The following is a 17799-nucleotide window of genomic DNA, read 5'->3' on the forward strand; positions in this document are numbered from 1 at the left end:
TAGTATTACAGTCAAACCTTGACTTACGATTGTATTAGGCATAGTATTACAGTCAAACCTTGACTTGCGATTGTATTAAGCATAGTATTACAGTCAAACCTTGACTTACGATTGTATTAGGCATAGTATTACAGTCAAACCTTGACTTACGATTGTATATATCGTACAGGATGAAAATATTCGTTGGTTATAAAAATTCGTGATTTCGCGAACAGACAACTCCGCAAATTATAAAATTTCGTGAATAATTAGTTCTATTTTTAATCACAAGGGAGAATAACTACTGCATCAAATTAAAAACTAGCCGGTAAGCTGGTTTTTAATATAAATACTAAACGTAGTTGAGTTTCAAAACATTTTTAAAATCATTGCCTGGGCTTTGAGCTAACACCATTGGCAATGCATCACATTTCTTTACAAAATTATTCAAGGTTGTCACAAGATATGCAGAATGGCGTCATCGCAAAAATAGCCACTAGGCAGAAGTACTAAACGTAGCCGAGTTCCAAAACTTCTTTAAAATCATCGCCGGGCTTCGAGTTTTATTGCCATTGCATCAAACTTTACAAAATTATTCAAGGTTTTCACAAGTTATTAGGAATGGCTTCGTCATCACAAAAACTCTCTCCTAGTTTTTTTAAATTGAAATTAACTCCATCAATCTCTAATACCGAAGTTGAGGACGATTATGATTCTGATCTGGACATTATGGTATGTATTTGATTTGCAGTGCAGATACGTTTTTCCATAATTAACTGCATTAGTTAATTCTTTTGTTTAAAAACTGATCGCTTTCATTAAATACTTCAGCTATTGTTTTTGTACTTCCTTGACACTTGTTTATATTTTTTTCTTTTTTGTGTTTACTGCAGATTGAGAATGAAACAACCTACTCCGAGTACGAAAACTAGAGACAAGTGGTAATATTCATCAAGGCAGGAATATTGGCAGAGAGCAACCAGTCAACTTAGACCCTTTTATCGACAACAACTCATTGATATCGCTGCAGCAAACATGATTAAATTATATATTTTATTTCATGTATAGATATATTATAATTTATTACAAACTTGAGTGTACAAATAAAATATTTCAAATACAAATAAAACTTTACAAACGATTAATGGAGTAAATATAAACAGTTTAGTCATTATGGCGGTTATCTAGCAATAAAATTAAACTGGTACTCTTGATAAGTGAATACTATCGTGTAATGGTGCTCTCTGACTAGTTATTTTGGTAATAGCAGCTCTGTCACTTCTTGGGTAGATGTTAAGGGCGATTCTCTCCCTACTACATGACTGGTAAGGAAGTTATTATCAGAACTCTCCTCGTGGCTTACTATTGTAAAGTTCTGCCGGTTGGCCAAAGATTTGTGCTCGTAAAGGCGTTTTTGTTCCTTTTTTAAAACAGATATACTCTCCTCGTTAGCAGCTGCGGCCACTTCTACTTCAATTTCAAGACCTCCCTGAATGATTGGTGATCTTCCAAGAATGACATCTACCACCCTTGCAATCATTGTTCTTCCGTGTATGATGAAAAATTTCTCTCTCACACTAAAACAAATAATGAAGCGGTAGGGATGGAAAAATAAATATTGCGTTTTACCGAAGAACCAAAGCAAAAGTCAACTGATTTAATAAATGTGAAAAACTCATTACTTACCACAAATTGTTGGTTCATCAAAGGCCTCCAAATCTATGAATATTCGTGAAAACCTCTGAACGCAGCAAAGAATTTATAGCTTAGCACGATCCACCCGTAGTTGTAAGCTAAGTAGAAAACAAAACGCGCAATGCGCGTAGTCGCGCATGCGTAAGGTTAACTCTATTGCTAGGCATAATAGAGTTAACATTTCCTAGAGAGTGGCAGTTTTCAGCCGCGAATAAATTCATCCGCGAAGAAATTCATCCGCGAATTTGCATGAAAAGACAATTTTCGCGAAATATAACTCTGCGAATAAATTCATCTTGTTCGGTACATAGTGTTACAGTCAAACCTCTCCTTACGATTGTATAAAGCATAGTATTACAGTCAAACCTTGACTTACGATTGTATTAGGCATAGTATTACAGTCAAACCTTGACTTACGATTGTATTAGGCTTAGTATTACAGTCAAATCTTGACTTACGATTGTATTAGGCATAGTATTACAGTCAAACCTTCACTTACAATTTTATTAGGCATAGTATTACAGTCAAACCTTGACTTACGATTGTATTAGGCATAGTATCACAGTCAAACCTTGACTTACGATTGTATATACATAGTGTTACAGCCAAACCTCTCCTTACGATTGTATAAAGCATAGTATTACAGTCAAACCTTGACTTACGATTGTATTAGGCATAGTATTACAGCCAAACCTTGACTTACGATTGTATATACATAGTATTACAGTCAAATCTCTACTTGAGAACAGTAAAAGGTTTTCTCTGTAGTGTAAAGCTGTAGAATATAATACTGAATAGGATATCATACTACAGTGGACCTACCATTCGACATTAATTTGCTCAGGTGTTGTCACCGCAAAGCGAAAATGTTGTATAGAGAGGTATAGAAACCCATAGTAAATATCTAATGCAAACATCCCCTGCTAAAAATCATCAAAATTGGGCATATGTGCTGTACATATTAATATTAGTTATTTTTCAGTTCTCACGTTGGGTTAGGTTGACACCTAACTTTTTAAAAACTAGTTTTGAAATAACGCTAACTTCATTGCCATGGTAATCATTTTCTTATTTCTTCCTTTAAAATCATTATCAATTGAAGTTATATACGTAGTTATACCCGTATAATGAACTAAAGTTTATAGTAAATATTATATTAAATGCTAAAATTCACCATAAATTTCCACTTGTTTACTTTCCGTTAATTTTCATTTCACTCAAGCAATATCAAGCATTTATGGAACAGGAAGAATGCTGAGCTGAGAGATAGTGAGCATCATATCTCTTTCAGGCCTTGTGGGATTCCGACGTAATCAGCAAACCAATCGACAAATTTGAATTTCGCGAGACTTTTTTTGTATGACAAAAAATGCCATGAAGAGGGGACGAAAAAAACATCATGTTTCGCATCGTAGGACAGAAAAAACTGTAAAACAAGGATGCCATAACCCGGGATTGCAGTATTCATTAGGAATTAGCAGATATTATGTTTTATTATAACCACAAACATAGACTGTAGCAACAGAAATGACCAAATAAATATGTTATTTTATAACCATAAACATAGATTGTAACAGAGGGAATGACCAACTAAACATCATCAAAGAGCTGTACTCTATCCAACTAGATAGCAATATAGCAAGGAGTTCAATCGCTGTACGATTATAAGCTATTAAATATTTACTATAATAAGACTGGTAATGATGCAATGGTATTCATGATGCAATGTCGCTAGCTCACCTGTAAAGGACACTGTAGATAGTCCTCGTACCCCTTGGCAAACTGAGTAACTATATCAGCTGGCTCTCTCGTCTTGTATAGGTGCTCTATATATTGCAGATAGACTAGAGATCCTCTTTCATGCAGTGGTGTCCCACTTATAATCACCTGAATCCCCAGCTTCAACACAGGAACTGAAGCTAAGGTAAGCATGCGAAACAGTGGCAAGTGTGAAGGACTATGTAAACACGATTACACCAGATATTCTCAGCTTGAATGAGGTGAGCTGAGATACATATCTGTCTCGTAACGAGATGAGTGTTCATAGATCAGACGTAACAGAAACAGTATGATTGTCACGGCTTGCCTAGAAACTACTTGAGGTTTACTTGTGGGCTAACCATAGACTCACCATAAACTAATCATACTAGCCATAGACTAACCATAGACTAATCATAGACTAATCATAGACTAATCATAGAGTAGCCATCGACTAACCATAGACTAACCATAGACTAATCATCGACTAACCATAGACTACCTACAGACTAATCATAGACTAATCATAGAGTAGCCATAGACTAATCATAGACTAACCATAGACAAAACGTATCCCATTGATAAACGAGGGTGTGGCTAACCTTGAACATTTGGTAAAGAACAGCCTGGTGGGAGGGAGAAAGAACCGGAAAGCCTTTTTTATTAGTGATAAAAAGAGAGGTGGGCACGCTAACAGCTCGACAAGGTTCACCAAACCATCTATTCATTTCCTCGTTTGATGGAAGATCCTGTGTGAGCTCCAAACAAATAGAAACTGTTTTTCGTCGATTGGAAAGTGACCGAAATGTGTTCCACCTGTAAAAGTGTTCGGGGACAAGGAATGAAGAAACTACACTACCATAAATCATATGTCCATACGGCATTACAATCTAGTAAAAATATGTGTACTCAGTGAAGTGTTAGGAACCCTAATGACTACAACTGACCAGTTGAAGCGACACTTTCTCATTGGCTATGATGACCTGAGCGCTCCTACTAATCAACAGAGTCAATTTATCTAAGCATGATTAGTTTTAATACAATAATAATAACGTAATTAGTTTTAACCTATATAAAATAAATAGGCAGCATTCAAAATATGTATTCTATTTTATTTGCTGCTTTGTTATAAGCGCTTTCAAACGCAAGTAATTATGTTTGGCGATAGATATAAAAATAAACACAGTCGAACTTTGATACACAAAGTTTTTCCACTTTGAAACTTTTTTCATATGGGTCGCGGTCACAGAAACCATGGTTAAGTCGCAAATCACGAAGTTGAGTTATTCGACTTTAAAGTTGCACTAACTGAATTTATAATTTTGGTAAGGATTTTTGTAACTTGTGTTTCTGGACCAATCAAAGAGTGATCTTTCTGAATCTGAAGTCGGTTTAGATAATAAATGTCTTAAAACCTCGGAAAAACCCCTTAAAACCGTTGCTATGCTAAACAGGAAGTACTAAAAAATGGCGTCCGAAAAACGTAACCGTTTCTTTTTTGCCGATTTGAAGGATAATCCTGACATTTTGGACACTTACATGTATAATGAGTACTTTGGTATTCCAACTGATGCCAAAAGCAGTGTAAGTAAAGGGAATGACCATGATATATTCCTAACCATTCTTATAAGATTTTTACAATATTTAATTATAAGAATAATTATTCGATTTTATAAGATTTGATTATAAGAAAAATTATTCGAATTTACAAGATCAAAGTATAGAGAGACCGATGATGTGCAATATGTTACTGTTATTATTTTTTTAAACATTTTGTTGATCATACTACGGTTGTGCTCAATATCGCAGCACTGCCAAGCCGTTTTTAATATCTGCAAAATTAGGTAATACATTTTCTTATAGATATACAGCCATTTCTATGACAACCAGCCAAAATCTGTTTAGATTTTTAAATGCAGCATAATGCTTTTGATGTAAAGACAAAAATCTAGATAAATATCACAACCTCTTAATATTGGTTGCTATGACGTTTTGAAATGTAAACAAAACTGTGCATCGGTTCTCGTTTCTCAGACTTTAACACCAGTTTTCTCAGAACTATGTTCTCGCACTGATGGTAAACATGCATTCAGTTTATTGACCATAAAATCTGCTGTATTTAAGCTAGAATCAAAATTCTTTTTGCAAAATAACTGTTAGAATTTTCTCCTTCTGTTAATGCAGATAACTCTAAATCTTATAATAACGACTTGACCGTGGTTTCTGTGATCATGACACATATGTTAGAACCATCGTATGTCACAGCGGATATGTTTATGAGAACGCATTGTATTTTGTTTTATTCACCCAAAACTCAACGTGAGAACTCTTCATCAACGCATAAAAGGATTTAAAAGTAGAATAGATTTAGATCTAACAAAAGATAAGTTTATCTATTTCACTAATCCTTCTCTATAAAGTATACAAGTACAGTAGTAATATACATAGTATATACTTTGCATATTAATAATTGTACAGTAATACAATGGAACCTCGGTTCTCAAACATAATCTGTCCAGAAGGTTGTTGAAAAACCGAGTTGTTTGAGATCTGAAACAACTTTCCCATTTATATAATATATACTGCATACTATAAGTAAAACGAGTAGATATAGATCGTGTTTAATTTTAATAAAATATTTTCCATCTATGATGATGAAAAAAGAAAACAAAAGGTAAACATTTCGTATGCTTTGCCCTTAAAACATCGAAAACATTAAAGGTTAAGATACAATACCAAAAATTGCATAAATTGATGATGAAACAGCGAAAAATGCAACAGATCAGTTACATAAAAAATCGTAGGAAAAAGAAAATATAAACAGCAATGGCACGTTTACTTCACATCTTTGAAGGAGAATCCTCCTCCAAAACAATTTAGGGTAACTCGACTGGAGGAAGTGTCTCTTTAGAAAATCTCTTCGGTAGAGGAGACGTCCTCCTAGATGTCTCCTTTTCGTTAAGAATTTATGAAGTAAAACTTCTCCCTTTGTTTGAGAACCTTCCATTAGTGGCTCATAACAATGTCAAATAAACATTTGAACTGGATTTTTCTGGAGCTGTTCCGAATGTTTAATTCTAATGCGCATGCTCCGGTTGAGAACCGAATTTATGTTCGAGATCCGAGATGAACAAATCTCAAATGTTTAGGTCAAAAACCGAAGAGTTCGAGAACCGAGGTTTCACTGTACCTTGATACATACGACTGTCCAAACATATGAGAAACTTGAGATTCAGGGAAAGTTCCAAACAATTTTCGTCTGAAGACACGAGGAAAATTTGAGATATGAGCATATGAAACAGTTCTGAATGCGGCTGTTAGGAGGCCGAGTATGCGAGAGGCTTACGAGAACAGCATCGTTCAGTTTTTCTCGTTGGATCAGTTTGAAATTTTTTATAAAAAGGCTGGCTAAAAGTGAAGCTGAAAGCGAGTCAAACAGTCAAACCGGAAAAAACGTGAAAAGTGAAAACAAAATTAAACGTAAGCAAAGTATAACGTAAGATAACAACTTACTTTTTAAAGTGTAAGTGGAACAGTAAGCTAAATTTATCTCTAAATCTAGAAGGTTAAATCTAAAGTTACTCACACTGCCGTTAGCAGCTGTCTGTCTCGAAGACAAAAACTCCATACAGTACTCTACATACCTAGTAATGCTACATTTTATTGCAGATCATAACCAATAGATAGGTATTTGTTACTTTGTGGGCCAATTGTGGTAAATTAAAACAATTAAAAACACATTTTTTCCATAGTAGTATCCTCTTTTTAGTGACTTTTCAAAGGGTAAAAACAGATTAATTTTGGATTTAGTTATTTTATATAGGAAAAATTGATTTGAGATACGAAAGAATTGATATATGAGTTCGGCTCCGGAACGCATTGAGTTTATATCTCACAGTATTACCGTATGACCTTTCGCAAGTTGATAGATTATATCTGTAGAGCACAAAGAGAAAGGTCTCCCTATATTAATACTAGCTATATGTTACCAATGCCAAGTGTCTTCTGTAGAGCTGTCTATGGGCTCTACTTCGTCAGCACCTTCTATAAGATGATTGTCCACACATGATTTTGGAGATACAATCGGCACCCGTATCCAATACTACAGCGAAATGAAAGCAAATGACTGCTTCGCAGCAGTGTTTCAATACCTACACACTCGTGTATGGTTGCACCACATATAGCAATACTTATGCCTTAGAAATTGTGAGTGGAAAAGTTTAATGCAGTCGAAAATCATAAAAAAGTGTTTACAACTTATAACTGACAGTTGGAACAACAAAATAATTAATAATAATCACAATGTGGATGTAAAAAAACATATTTAGTAGAACTTGATGGGTTCATATCAGAGATAGCATCAAATAAATAAAACATCAAAAATCGGGTAAAACAAAAATGATTTAACATCAACAATATAAATTCTATAAATTTATAGAATTTATATAAAACATAAATTCTATAACTTTATATCAAATTTAAAAACAATATAAAATTTATGGATAGACTAACGTGAATATTTGACAATACAATACAGGTAAGTTATCAGAGCGGAAATGAATAAAGTACAGCGAGTATATCATACTTCTTTTCAATATCAGAAATGTGTATAAAAGACAAATAAAATGTATATAAAAGATAAATAGAAGGTTGTCTTGTGGACGTTAGACGTTATAACTATAGGCATTATAACTATAGACGTTATAACTATAGACGTTATAACTATAGACGTTATAACTATAGGCGTTATAACTATAGACGTTATAACTATAGGCGTTATAACTATAGACGTTATAACTATAGACGTTATAACTATAGATGTTATAACTATAGACGTTATAACTATAGATGTTATAACTATAGGCATTATAATCACACTTTCGCTTGATCACGACCAAGTTTGGTCGATTTTAATCTTGAAACATCCCGGAAGCCAGATTACTTCAAACTTTAAAAACAATCACAAATGATAGAACAATACCGATACTTTCTGATCGAATTAACTAAAACTTTGTGCAAGGCCATCATTAGGTCATCATTAGGTGAAATAATGAACTCTAACTATGACGAGCACAGCTTTACACAGCACACGAATACGGCATACGTGGACTAGTTGAGAGGTTTTACCTGCAGGCTGCCGAGACCCATGCTGTGGTCTAGTATAGCCCTTGCTAAGTTATAGCATCTGCTGCTTCTTAGCTCTATGATGACGGCTGGCAGGGACAGGTGAGATGACCAGTCGAGCTCTCTTTTCAGAGCCTTAAAAAGAGGTTTACAAACAAAGATATTAGACCAGTTGACAAGCACTAATCGACAGTAGAAATATACACACATGGTAAACACGATCGTAAAATATATACCCAGAGCAGAAAGCCTAAGGCTTGGCTATTCAGTAACGAAATACATCTTTAAATGTAGCCATCCTTTGTAAAATTGTCGTGTCAAAATGAACACGCTGGTCTACGCTGGTAAAAATAACACTGATGTGTCTTCAAGTGGCTGAAACTGGTTGATTCCGGTGAACATAATCGATTCTATTTTACTTGTTTTTAATGTAAGCTAGTTATATTCTAAGCTAAGCTTTCTCTGACAACAGGCTTCACAAATAGTTAAAATCGAGCAGCAATATCATGGTCTTCACACGGCTGAGAATGATGTTCATTGGTCAATTTATTTTTGAACCTAAATATTATAATGCTAGCGGAAAAGGAGCTGACATGCTCATGTGATTTTGACCAACACGTAGACAATCTTCAACATGAACTCATATGCAAGAATTGAAACATGTCATCGATTTAATACTGAGTATGAATGGGCCAACTATATAAGTACAGTAACATGTTGAGATACAAGTGTCATAACTTATGAAAAATGTGAGATTCAAGGAAGATCCAAACAAGTCTTTGCCTTGAGATACAAGACAAATTTGAGATCCAAACATAGAAGTAGAATTTTGATGCAGCTGATGGGTGGCGGAGAATGAGAGAGGTTGCTTACCAGAACAACAACATCCAATCAAAAAGGATTTAAAAAGGCCAACTAAAACCGAAACAAAAAAGCTAAGCTTAAAGAAGTAAAAGAATTAAAATGAAAATGAAATTAAAATTAAGTTTAGTATAAGATTAAGACTTATTTTAAAATGTGTGCATAGTAAGCTAAGATCATTGAAATAAAATTTGAAGTTTATGCTATGTTGTATCATCTTGTATGGTGTCACAACAGTGTAGTGTACTGTATCGTCAAGTCTCTCTCACACCGCCATTTGCCTCTACTGTCCGTCTCAAAGGTAAGAACTCTATATAGTACCGTACATAATACTGTTAGGCTTTATTACAAATCATAACTATTAGACAGGTGTTTGTTACTTTGTGAGTGTAAGCGATGAATTTATCACAATTAAAAACATGTTTTTTCATAGTGAATTTTGTTTTTTAGAATTTTTTTCAGAGAATGAGAACGAATTAATTTATATTTCATTATAGTTTATATGGGAAAAATTGATTTGAGATACGAGTGAATTGACATACAAGCTCGGATAGGAAACGCATGTATATTTCATGGAAAGCTTGTATCTCAAAGTATACTTTATTGATCAACAATTTACTGTAGAGCCTTTACTATTCGCTAGCTCCTAACGCGTGCAAAGCTCTTCATCCGCAGTTATTTAAAGAGTATAAAACCTCTTAAAAGCGTTAACACACAACGTGCAGCTTTTCCCTCCTTATTTTCAGCTTAACTTTTCGTTCCCTCAGATTCATCAATAACCGTGTTTTCACCGTGCTTAACATGCAGAAAGCGTGTCAACATAAACTTGAAAACCATCCAAGAAAATAAATATAAAGTTAATAGCCAACTATTAAAAACTAAATCCAAGCTATTCCATGTATCCAAGTATTTCTAAATAGCTACATGGGTGAAGGTCATTCACAAGAATTGTTTCAGCCGCATGATCTCATTGCAACAAGGTTCTTAGTGTTGTAAAGGGGAAGCGGACCTATTTAGCCTATTGTTTCCATGAAAAAAAACGCGGTTGACCAAATATTACAGCTTTATTGATGAGCTCTATGTACACTAGTAAATGCTTTCTTATGTTGGAGCAATAAAACTCAGTTCATAACAGATGGATGACTGCTAGGAGCTGCTGAGTCACTAGATATAAAATTCCCTTCATCAGCTGATACCCTGCTGTCTAGTTGGTCACGAGATATCGTCAGGTGTGTTCAGGGTTGGCTTGGGTTGGCTTAGTTTAAACCAAGCCAACCCTGATCACAAGCGGTTTAAACCGCTTAGTTTAAACCGCTGGGTTTAAACCAGCCAAAAAAACCAGTTTTATGATTTTCTGCAGTATTTTTTGAGTGAAAAACATGTTTTAAGCTCCTAGGGTTCCTGTGTGGTAGAAATGCAAATCTATGTAATTATCAGCTGTGGAAGTACATTTAGCACAAGGTAGCCGTAAGGTGGTGGTAGAGCTCAAGTAACAACTACATCACATAAAATCCTAGCACACAGGTGTCAAACACATGGCCCGCGGGCCACATGTGGCCCGCCACCTCATTTTATGTGGCCCGCGAGGGCTTAATTACTCATTCGCCCGAGACTCATTATCCCGTATTTATAACGTTGCTAGGCACACCAACGCGAGTTATCTTGCCTCTGAAATTTGTCTATTCATTGTGTTGTTATTTTTACATTACATAAGAATAATTTTGATTAGTCAGAAGTAAAATTTTTGGCCAATCAAACAAACGTACATATATACCTCAATGATCTCTCTGGCAAAAGTTATAACTAAATTACTACGCCCATTTCAACATCTACTGAACCGAAAATCATCGCCGTCACTTTAAAATTTCTCGTTCTCGATCAATTTCTTTCAACTCCAGAAGTAAATATGCAGATTCAGAAGGGGTAAGACAGTGAAAGACTGCATAAATCAAATTGAAACATTATTTTTAATGTTTCAAAGTTTTTACTAACATTTAATTTTGTCAATTTGCATCGTTACACTCGAATAAAAATGCACTTTTTAGGCTGTCAAACGTAGTCAGACAAAAGTTATTCAATCTCGATAGGATCATATTCATTCTTAGAGCGGCCCCTGAAGTCTGAAAAGTCAAGAACAGAGTTACTGAACATAATGTTATTGTTTGAAACATGTTTATGACAGTTTATTTGAGTTATATTGGGATGTAGGTTTGCTATGTTATGAAGATAATACTCGCGAGGAAAAATTCGAACTTATAGTTTCGTGATTTTCATGTTCATGACTAACTGTACATGTATAAATAATATTCATAACTTTGTATTGTATGTAATAAATTACTAATTTTAGTCAAACACTGTATATTTTGTAATTTCTTTGGTGCAAGTCTAACTTTGTTTCAGCAAATAGCAAATAATTTTTTGATTTTTTGCTGCTTACATATTGATTTTGTGTTGCTGCTGTTGCAATTATTTAGTGTTTGCAGATTTAATGTGTGTATGCCAACAAATTCATGTTCTTAGTAGCTCACAATTTTTGATTTTACTGAAAGTATGCCCATGTTGATGGGTATTGTGTAACTTTTCTGATTTTTTTCGAAAACAAGTGTTCTGCATGTTTTGCTGTGCAACTGTTCTGTTTGCAACTTTAAGTAATAAAGTCAGAGTTATTTAATATCAAAGACTAGTTTAAGTTATTTTATATTATTCGATTACATTTCATTACAATTATAAGTTACATCTGGCCCTTTGAGGACAGCCGTTACGCTGATGTGGCCCTCGGTGAAAATGAGTTTGACACCCCTGTCCTAGCACAACAATGAATTGGTGAATTTTATTTTCAATTACTTTCATCAAGTGATATGATGATCCCTTTTCTGGTGAAATATGAAAACCATGTGAAATATACTAATCCCATCATCGTCTCTAATAATGAATGAATACTTTCTCAAGTCTGGCCAGTGAGAGAGGATTGCTTATAGTTAGAAATTAAAACAATAAAATCCTTTTGGGCAAAAGCTTTAGGTTTGCAAACCAATATTTCATTTAGTGGGCACAAACCAAAGTAGTATCAAATACAGTATGCTGCAATCTTTATCCCAATCCTCCAAGCATGGCTTCGAAAGGACAGATGGACACAACCTTTATTATATATAAAAACTAGCTGTAATTTACAAGCTAAAACCAGCTTATAAACAATGAGAAGTAATGAGAGTTGCCTGCCATTTGCTATAAGCCTGGCACATTGCCAATGGACAATTTGAGTAAGCTTACTAATAAGAGCTACGACTTTTCACGACTTTGCGTTGTGACCGAAAGTGTAGCGCACTTGCTCCCATATAGTGACATAATATATCGCCTAGTGAATCTATCGTGCTCTGTGGCTTAGTTAGTAAGGCGTAGTACTGGCGAATGAGAGGTTCCGAGATCAAATCTTCTGCTTAATCGATTCTTTATTCCAAGATTTTAATAGCTATAGCTAGACATATACAACGACATGTACGCAAGTAGTGCACAGCCCCTGCCCATACATGTATCCCCTGCCCATACACGTAGCCCCTGGCCATACATGTAGCCAGATTAGAGTACGCACAAGTGGCGTATCAGTAAGAATAAGACCCACAGCACTGAAGAACACATCAGGTGAATAAGAAGACAACTTCTAAATGAAAACAAGTGTCCAGCATAGAAGGGCTTAATGACAACGGGTACCATCCCTAAAAGCACTACTTACTACTTACAACTGAGTGTTATGATTTACTATGACCTATTATCATTTACTATGACCTACATGTATTATCATTTACTATGATTTGCTATGGCCTATTATGACTTATTCTCATTAACTATGACCTACTATGGCCTACTATAGTAGACCTAAGTACTATTATAAAAAATACATAAAATCTGAAATAACCATACCAATTCTGAGTTCTTTCGAATATCGGGCACATCAGAATCAAGCTGTAACCATGGAGATATCTTGCCAACAACAACGCTGCTCCAATCTACAAGTAGACTTGTAAAATACACAATCAATGTTACTTCCCAATTATTTTAGTTCAACTAAGCAGCAAAACCACATGTTGCAGTTGATAGTAAAATATGTAGATGGTCATTTCAGACTGTATAAGATTAGAGGTCTCAGGCTAAAGGTGGTCTGGCATGCCAGACAATTCTTGGTGCTCTGGTAACCTCATTAGATATTCAAATACTTGAGATGAGCGCAGAGTTTAATTTTTCAAGAGGCATATATCATCTATGCTGTTGGCATCTACATACATGAGTTGAGCATTTATTCTAGCACTTTCGTCGTTATTTTATATTATAATATAATATATAGTATATACATACTAAATCTATATATAAATCTGTGTTGGTCTGTCTATTGTCTGTAATTCTTGTGTCCAGCTACAGCGATAAGGTTTTATGAACAAAAAATCTGTTTTGCACTGGATTTTAATTTGACACCTCTACAGCTAACCCACTACACTACACTGACCTTGCCATACTATCAAATAATAGTGCACATACTTATGCAGCACTTGTGAAAATACTAGCACACTTTAAATTCATGATTGTGTGAGAGATTATTACGCCTAGGGTAATGAGCTGGCTTCAGATGAAGGCCACGGCTCTTTTTATAGTAAGTTAATAGCCTTACTAGCTTAAGTTACTCAAATTCATTGGGTGATTACTGTGTTGTCTGTACAACGCCGGGCATTCACCTAGTAGTACATATATATATATATATATATCATATCGTGTAAACATATATATATATACTATATAGTATATAAATACTGTATAGTATAAATGTACATACTATATATATAGTAAACATATATTTATAGCAATTTAAAGTAATAAAAATAGTCAGAGAAAATCTTGACACCTTTTACTGGAAACATATAATTGAGCCAAAATTGTTCAGTTTTGTACTAGAATAACAATCAAAATTCTTATTCATAAAAGCAGAGCCTACACTGATGTCTTTAAAAAAATTTCATGAAAAGCTGTTTTTATGGGCAATATTTCAAATTTCCAAATTGTATGAAAAATGTTTTATTAGCTCATCACACTCACAAACAATGGTGCACATATTAAAAATAGCATCCAATAAATAAAACCTCATCCCACCTTTGCACGACATCGTCATATCAGAACGGGAATATGGTCCAGGCCTCTGAGATATAGTGGGATGGAGAAAATCCTTTTTGTATCGCGGATGTATAAGAGGCACACAAAGAAATTCATACCTGAGGAACATAAACAGTTTGATGTCAGAGTTGAGAAATAAGCATTCCTCAGCGTAGATAAGAATGTTCTGTGCTACATAAAGGACCAACAACGGTAGTTCAGTCATCGTACAGTCAGTTTATATAATACTACGGTACATAGTAAACATCTGTAAACAAAACTTCGATAAATCGATAAAATGTCAGTTATTTCAAACTGTCATAGCGCCTTACTCATAAAGTGAACACAATTTATATCACTATTCTTCGGTACTTTTTTATCAGATTAGAAGCTCACAATCATATAGCACATATAGTACTATAGCACATGCAGCACATATAGTACTATAGCACATGCAGCACATATAGTACTACAGTACATGTAGCACATATAGTACTATAGCACATGTAGCACATATAGTACTTATTATCATTACGACTCTAATACCTTCTGCAGCTATGAAACTGTAGGCTGATTAGTGTGAGATATCTGAAAGTGTCCTGAGACTATTGGCGTTATCTGAGACATCTGAGATTGTCTGAGACATCTGAGATTGTCTGAGACATCTGAGATTCTGAGACAACTGGGATTGCCTGAGACATCTGAGATGGCATGGAATATTTGTGATAAAGTGGACCCTCGCCATACAATTTTAATTCCTTCCGGTGATGGCATCGTAAGGCGAAAATATTGTATAGAGGGGTACAAAACCTATAGTAATTATCTAATGCACACACCCCCTGGTAAAAATCATCAAAACATTATATACTTACTGTACATATTAAACCTTAGTAACAAAATAATATAATAACCTTAGTAACTATAGTTATCTACAATAACTTAAGTGTTTGGTTATGATCTGCAATAAAATGTAACGCTACAATTTACTATATGCAGTATGCACCATAGGGAGTTCTTACATTCGAGACAGACATACAACATAAATGTTGAATTTAACTTAAATGAATTCGGCGTAATAAACACAAACTTAAAGCTAAGTATTAGTATGTATTTTACTAAACTAAACTCCAACTTTGGCATCGGCTAAAAATTTATCACCTGTTTCCGGTTGCGTTTTCACTAACAACTTATAGTGAATAAGGCTGAATTGAGAGCGAGCATCGTATCTCTTCTCAGTGTTCTGAGAAGGATTTCGGCGATTAGCATGTCAGCATCTTTGTTATGTCAGCATATTCAGCCCACCAACTGCCAAATTTTAATTTCAAGAGAAATTTTTGTTGATATCGTATAGCAAAATAGTAGTGTATGACGAGGACAGAAACACACCGCATTTGACATCGTAAGGCAAAAAATCTGTATAACAGGATCGTCATATCCCGAGGGCGAACTGTAGTCTGAAACAAGTTGGATTATTAAGAAAGTATTTTTCTTTGTCTATCAGCTGATATGTTGTTTGTTGTGCTTGTAGTATAAACTCTTTTAAAAATATTTCCTTAAGAGAATTCTAGTAATAGTGTAGTAGAAATCAAGTCAGCAAATGATTTTCCAACTAGCAAATTATTTGCTAGTTAGAAAATCCTTTGAGAGTTAGCAAAAAAACTAGCCAAATAGCAAAGACTTTCCTTGTAGGCAAATTATTTGTTAACAAGTCGGTCGACTCACCGACTGTCGGTCGACTCACCAGCTGTCTGCGACAGCTGGTGAGTTAAATGGTTAAATTAAAGGTTAAATAAATGGTTAAATTAGTTAAATGGTATCTTAAAGGTTGACTTGCAACAAAATTTACATTACAGTTATTTGGTATCAAAAGTTTCACGATATCTTACTCTGCTGTGTTGTAGGTTAAAAATATGTGGGAATGTGATTACAAAGCTCAAAAACGAACAATTAATTGCCGCCATCACAAAATCACCATAGACTAGAATCTCTTTCTAAAACGGCTCAAATGGGACTTAGTTGTACAAGATGGCTTCTGTTTACACTTTCACGCAACCTCATTCGACGAAATATTTTCACAAATATGCTTCACGCATTCAATAAAACTATGTCTATTGTTCTTACGTGTCTGTTTTATCGTCATTGTAATGCTGTCGCTTTGAGCACTGATATCTTATAACTTACCGTAAAAATTTGTTTAATTGTTTAACCTTAGCTCGAACAAGTAACATATGATTGTCTGATAATCATGATGAGCCTGTTGGTCACCTGTGATAATCGAAAAGTGCTGCAGAAATTATTTGCGAAGTATTGGGTCACATAATCAGATTATGACTAGGCGATTAGACCAAGTCGAAACAAAACTGTAAAGTAGTGAGCATCTATATTTGATACGGGGTCTTCGGTAAAACCCGAAGTGTTTGTCATAAACTAGTGCTACGACAAGTTTTATATTGCACCTTTTATTGGCCTTTCAATTCACGTGAGAAAATCATGTGACAAAACAACAACCAAATGTAATGACAACGTCAGAGAAATAAACGGATTCCTATGCACGGCGGCTTTTCGTTTTTGAGCTTTTAAGAGCTTGTAATCACATTTCCACATATTTGGCACCTACAACACAGCAGAGTAAGAAATGGTGAATCTTTTGATACCAAATAACTGTAATGTGAATTTTGTTGCAAGTCAACCTTTAATGATGATGTGCTGCGGTGGTAGGCAAATTCTTTCTGGGTTATCTTGCTGTTCACTTTCTTGTTTATGCTTCCAATAACGTATGAAAATGCGTCAGCTAGTACAGAGGACATTTTTCTGTTTACATGTTCCAATAAAGTGTCAATCTTATATTACTATTATTCTAAAGCTAAAATATGATTGTGATTTAAACCTGGTTTAAACCGAGTGGTTTAAACCAGCCGAAAAAACCGGTTTTTATAATTTTTCGTTATTTTTTGTGAAAAATATAATATTTTAAGCTCCTAGTGGCTCATGTGCGGTAGAAATGCAATTATATGTAATTATCAGCTGTGGAAGTTTATTTAGGACACAGTAGTAGATTGATGGCAGAGCTCAAGTTGAAACTACATAAAATCCTAGCACAACAATGAATTAGTGAATTTCATTTTCAATTGGTTTCATCAAGTGATATGATGATCTCTTTACTAATGAAATATAAAAAACATGTGAAATAAACTTATCCAATCATCATCTTCAATAATGAATGAAAACTTTCTCAAGTCTGGCCAG

General features: G+C 34.6%; 1 protein-coding gene across 1 annotated transcript in view; it reads right to left on the reverse strand.

Annotated features, from left to right (window-relative positions):
• Nucleotides 1–17799, reverse strand: part of LOC137388631 (protein arginine N-methyltransferase 5-like) — a 30488-nt gene that overhangs the window by 10814 nt on the left and 1875 nt on the right. Inside the window, exons 2-7 of the mRNA XM_068075107.1 lie at nucleotides 14554–14672; nucleotides 13336–13421; nucleotides 8560–8691; nucleotides 7422–7534; nucleotides 4035–4248; nucleotides 3415–3573 (exon numbers count right to left, since the gene is read on the reverse strand). Of these exons, the coding sequence (XP_067931208.1) occupies nucleotides 3415–3573; nucleotides 4035–4248; nucleotides 7422–7534; nucleotides 8560–8691; nucleotides 13336–13421; nucleotides 14554–14672 (823 nt within the window). The remainder of the gene's footprint in view (nucleotides 1–3414; nucleotides 3574–4034; nucleotides 4249–7421; nucleotides 7535–8559; nucleotides 8692–13335; nucleotides 13422–14553; nucleotides 14673–17799) is intronic.

Source organism: Watersipora subatra, chromosome 2 (assembly GCF_963576615.1).
Source record: "Watersipora subatra chromosome 2, tzWatSuba1.1, whole genome shotgun sequence".
Lineage (NCBI taxonomy): Eukaryota > Metazoa > Bryozoa > Gymnolaemata > Cheilostomatida > Watersiporidae > Watersipora > Watersipora subatra.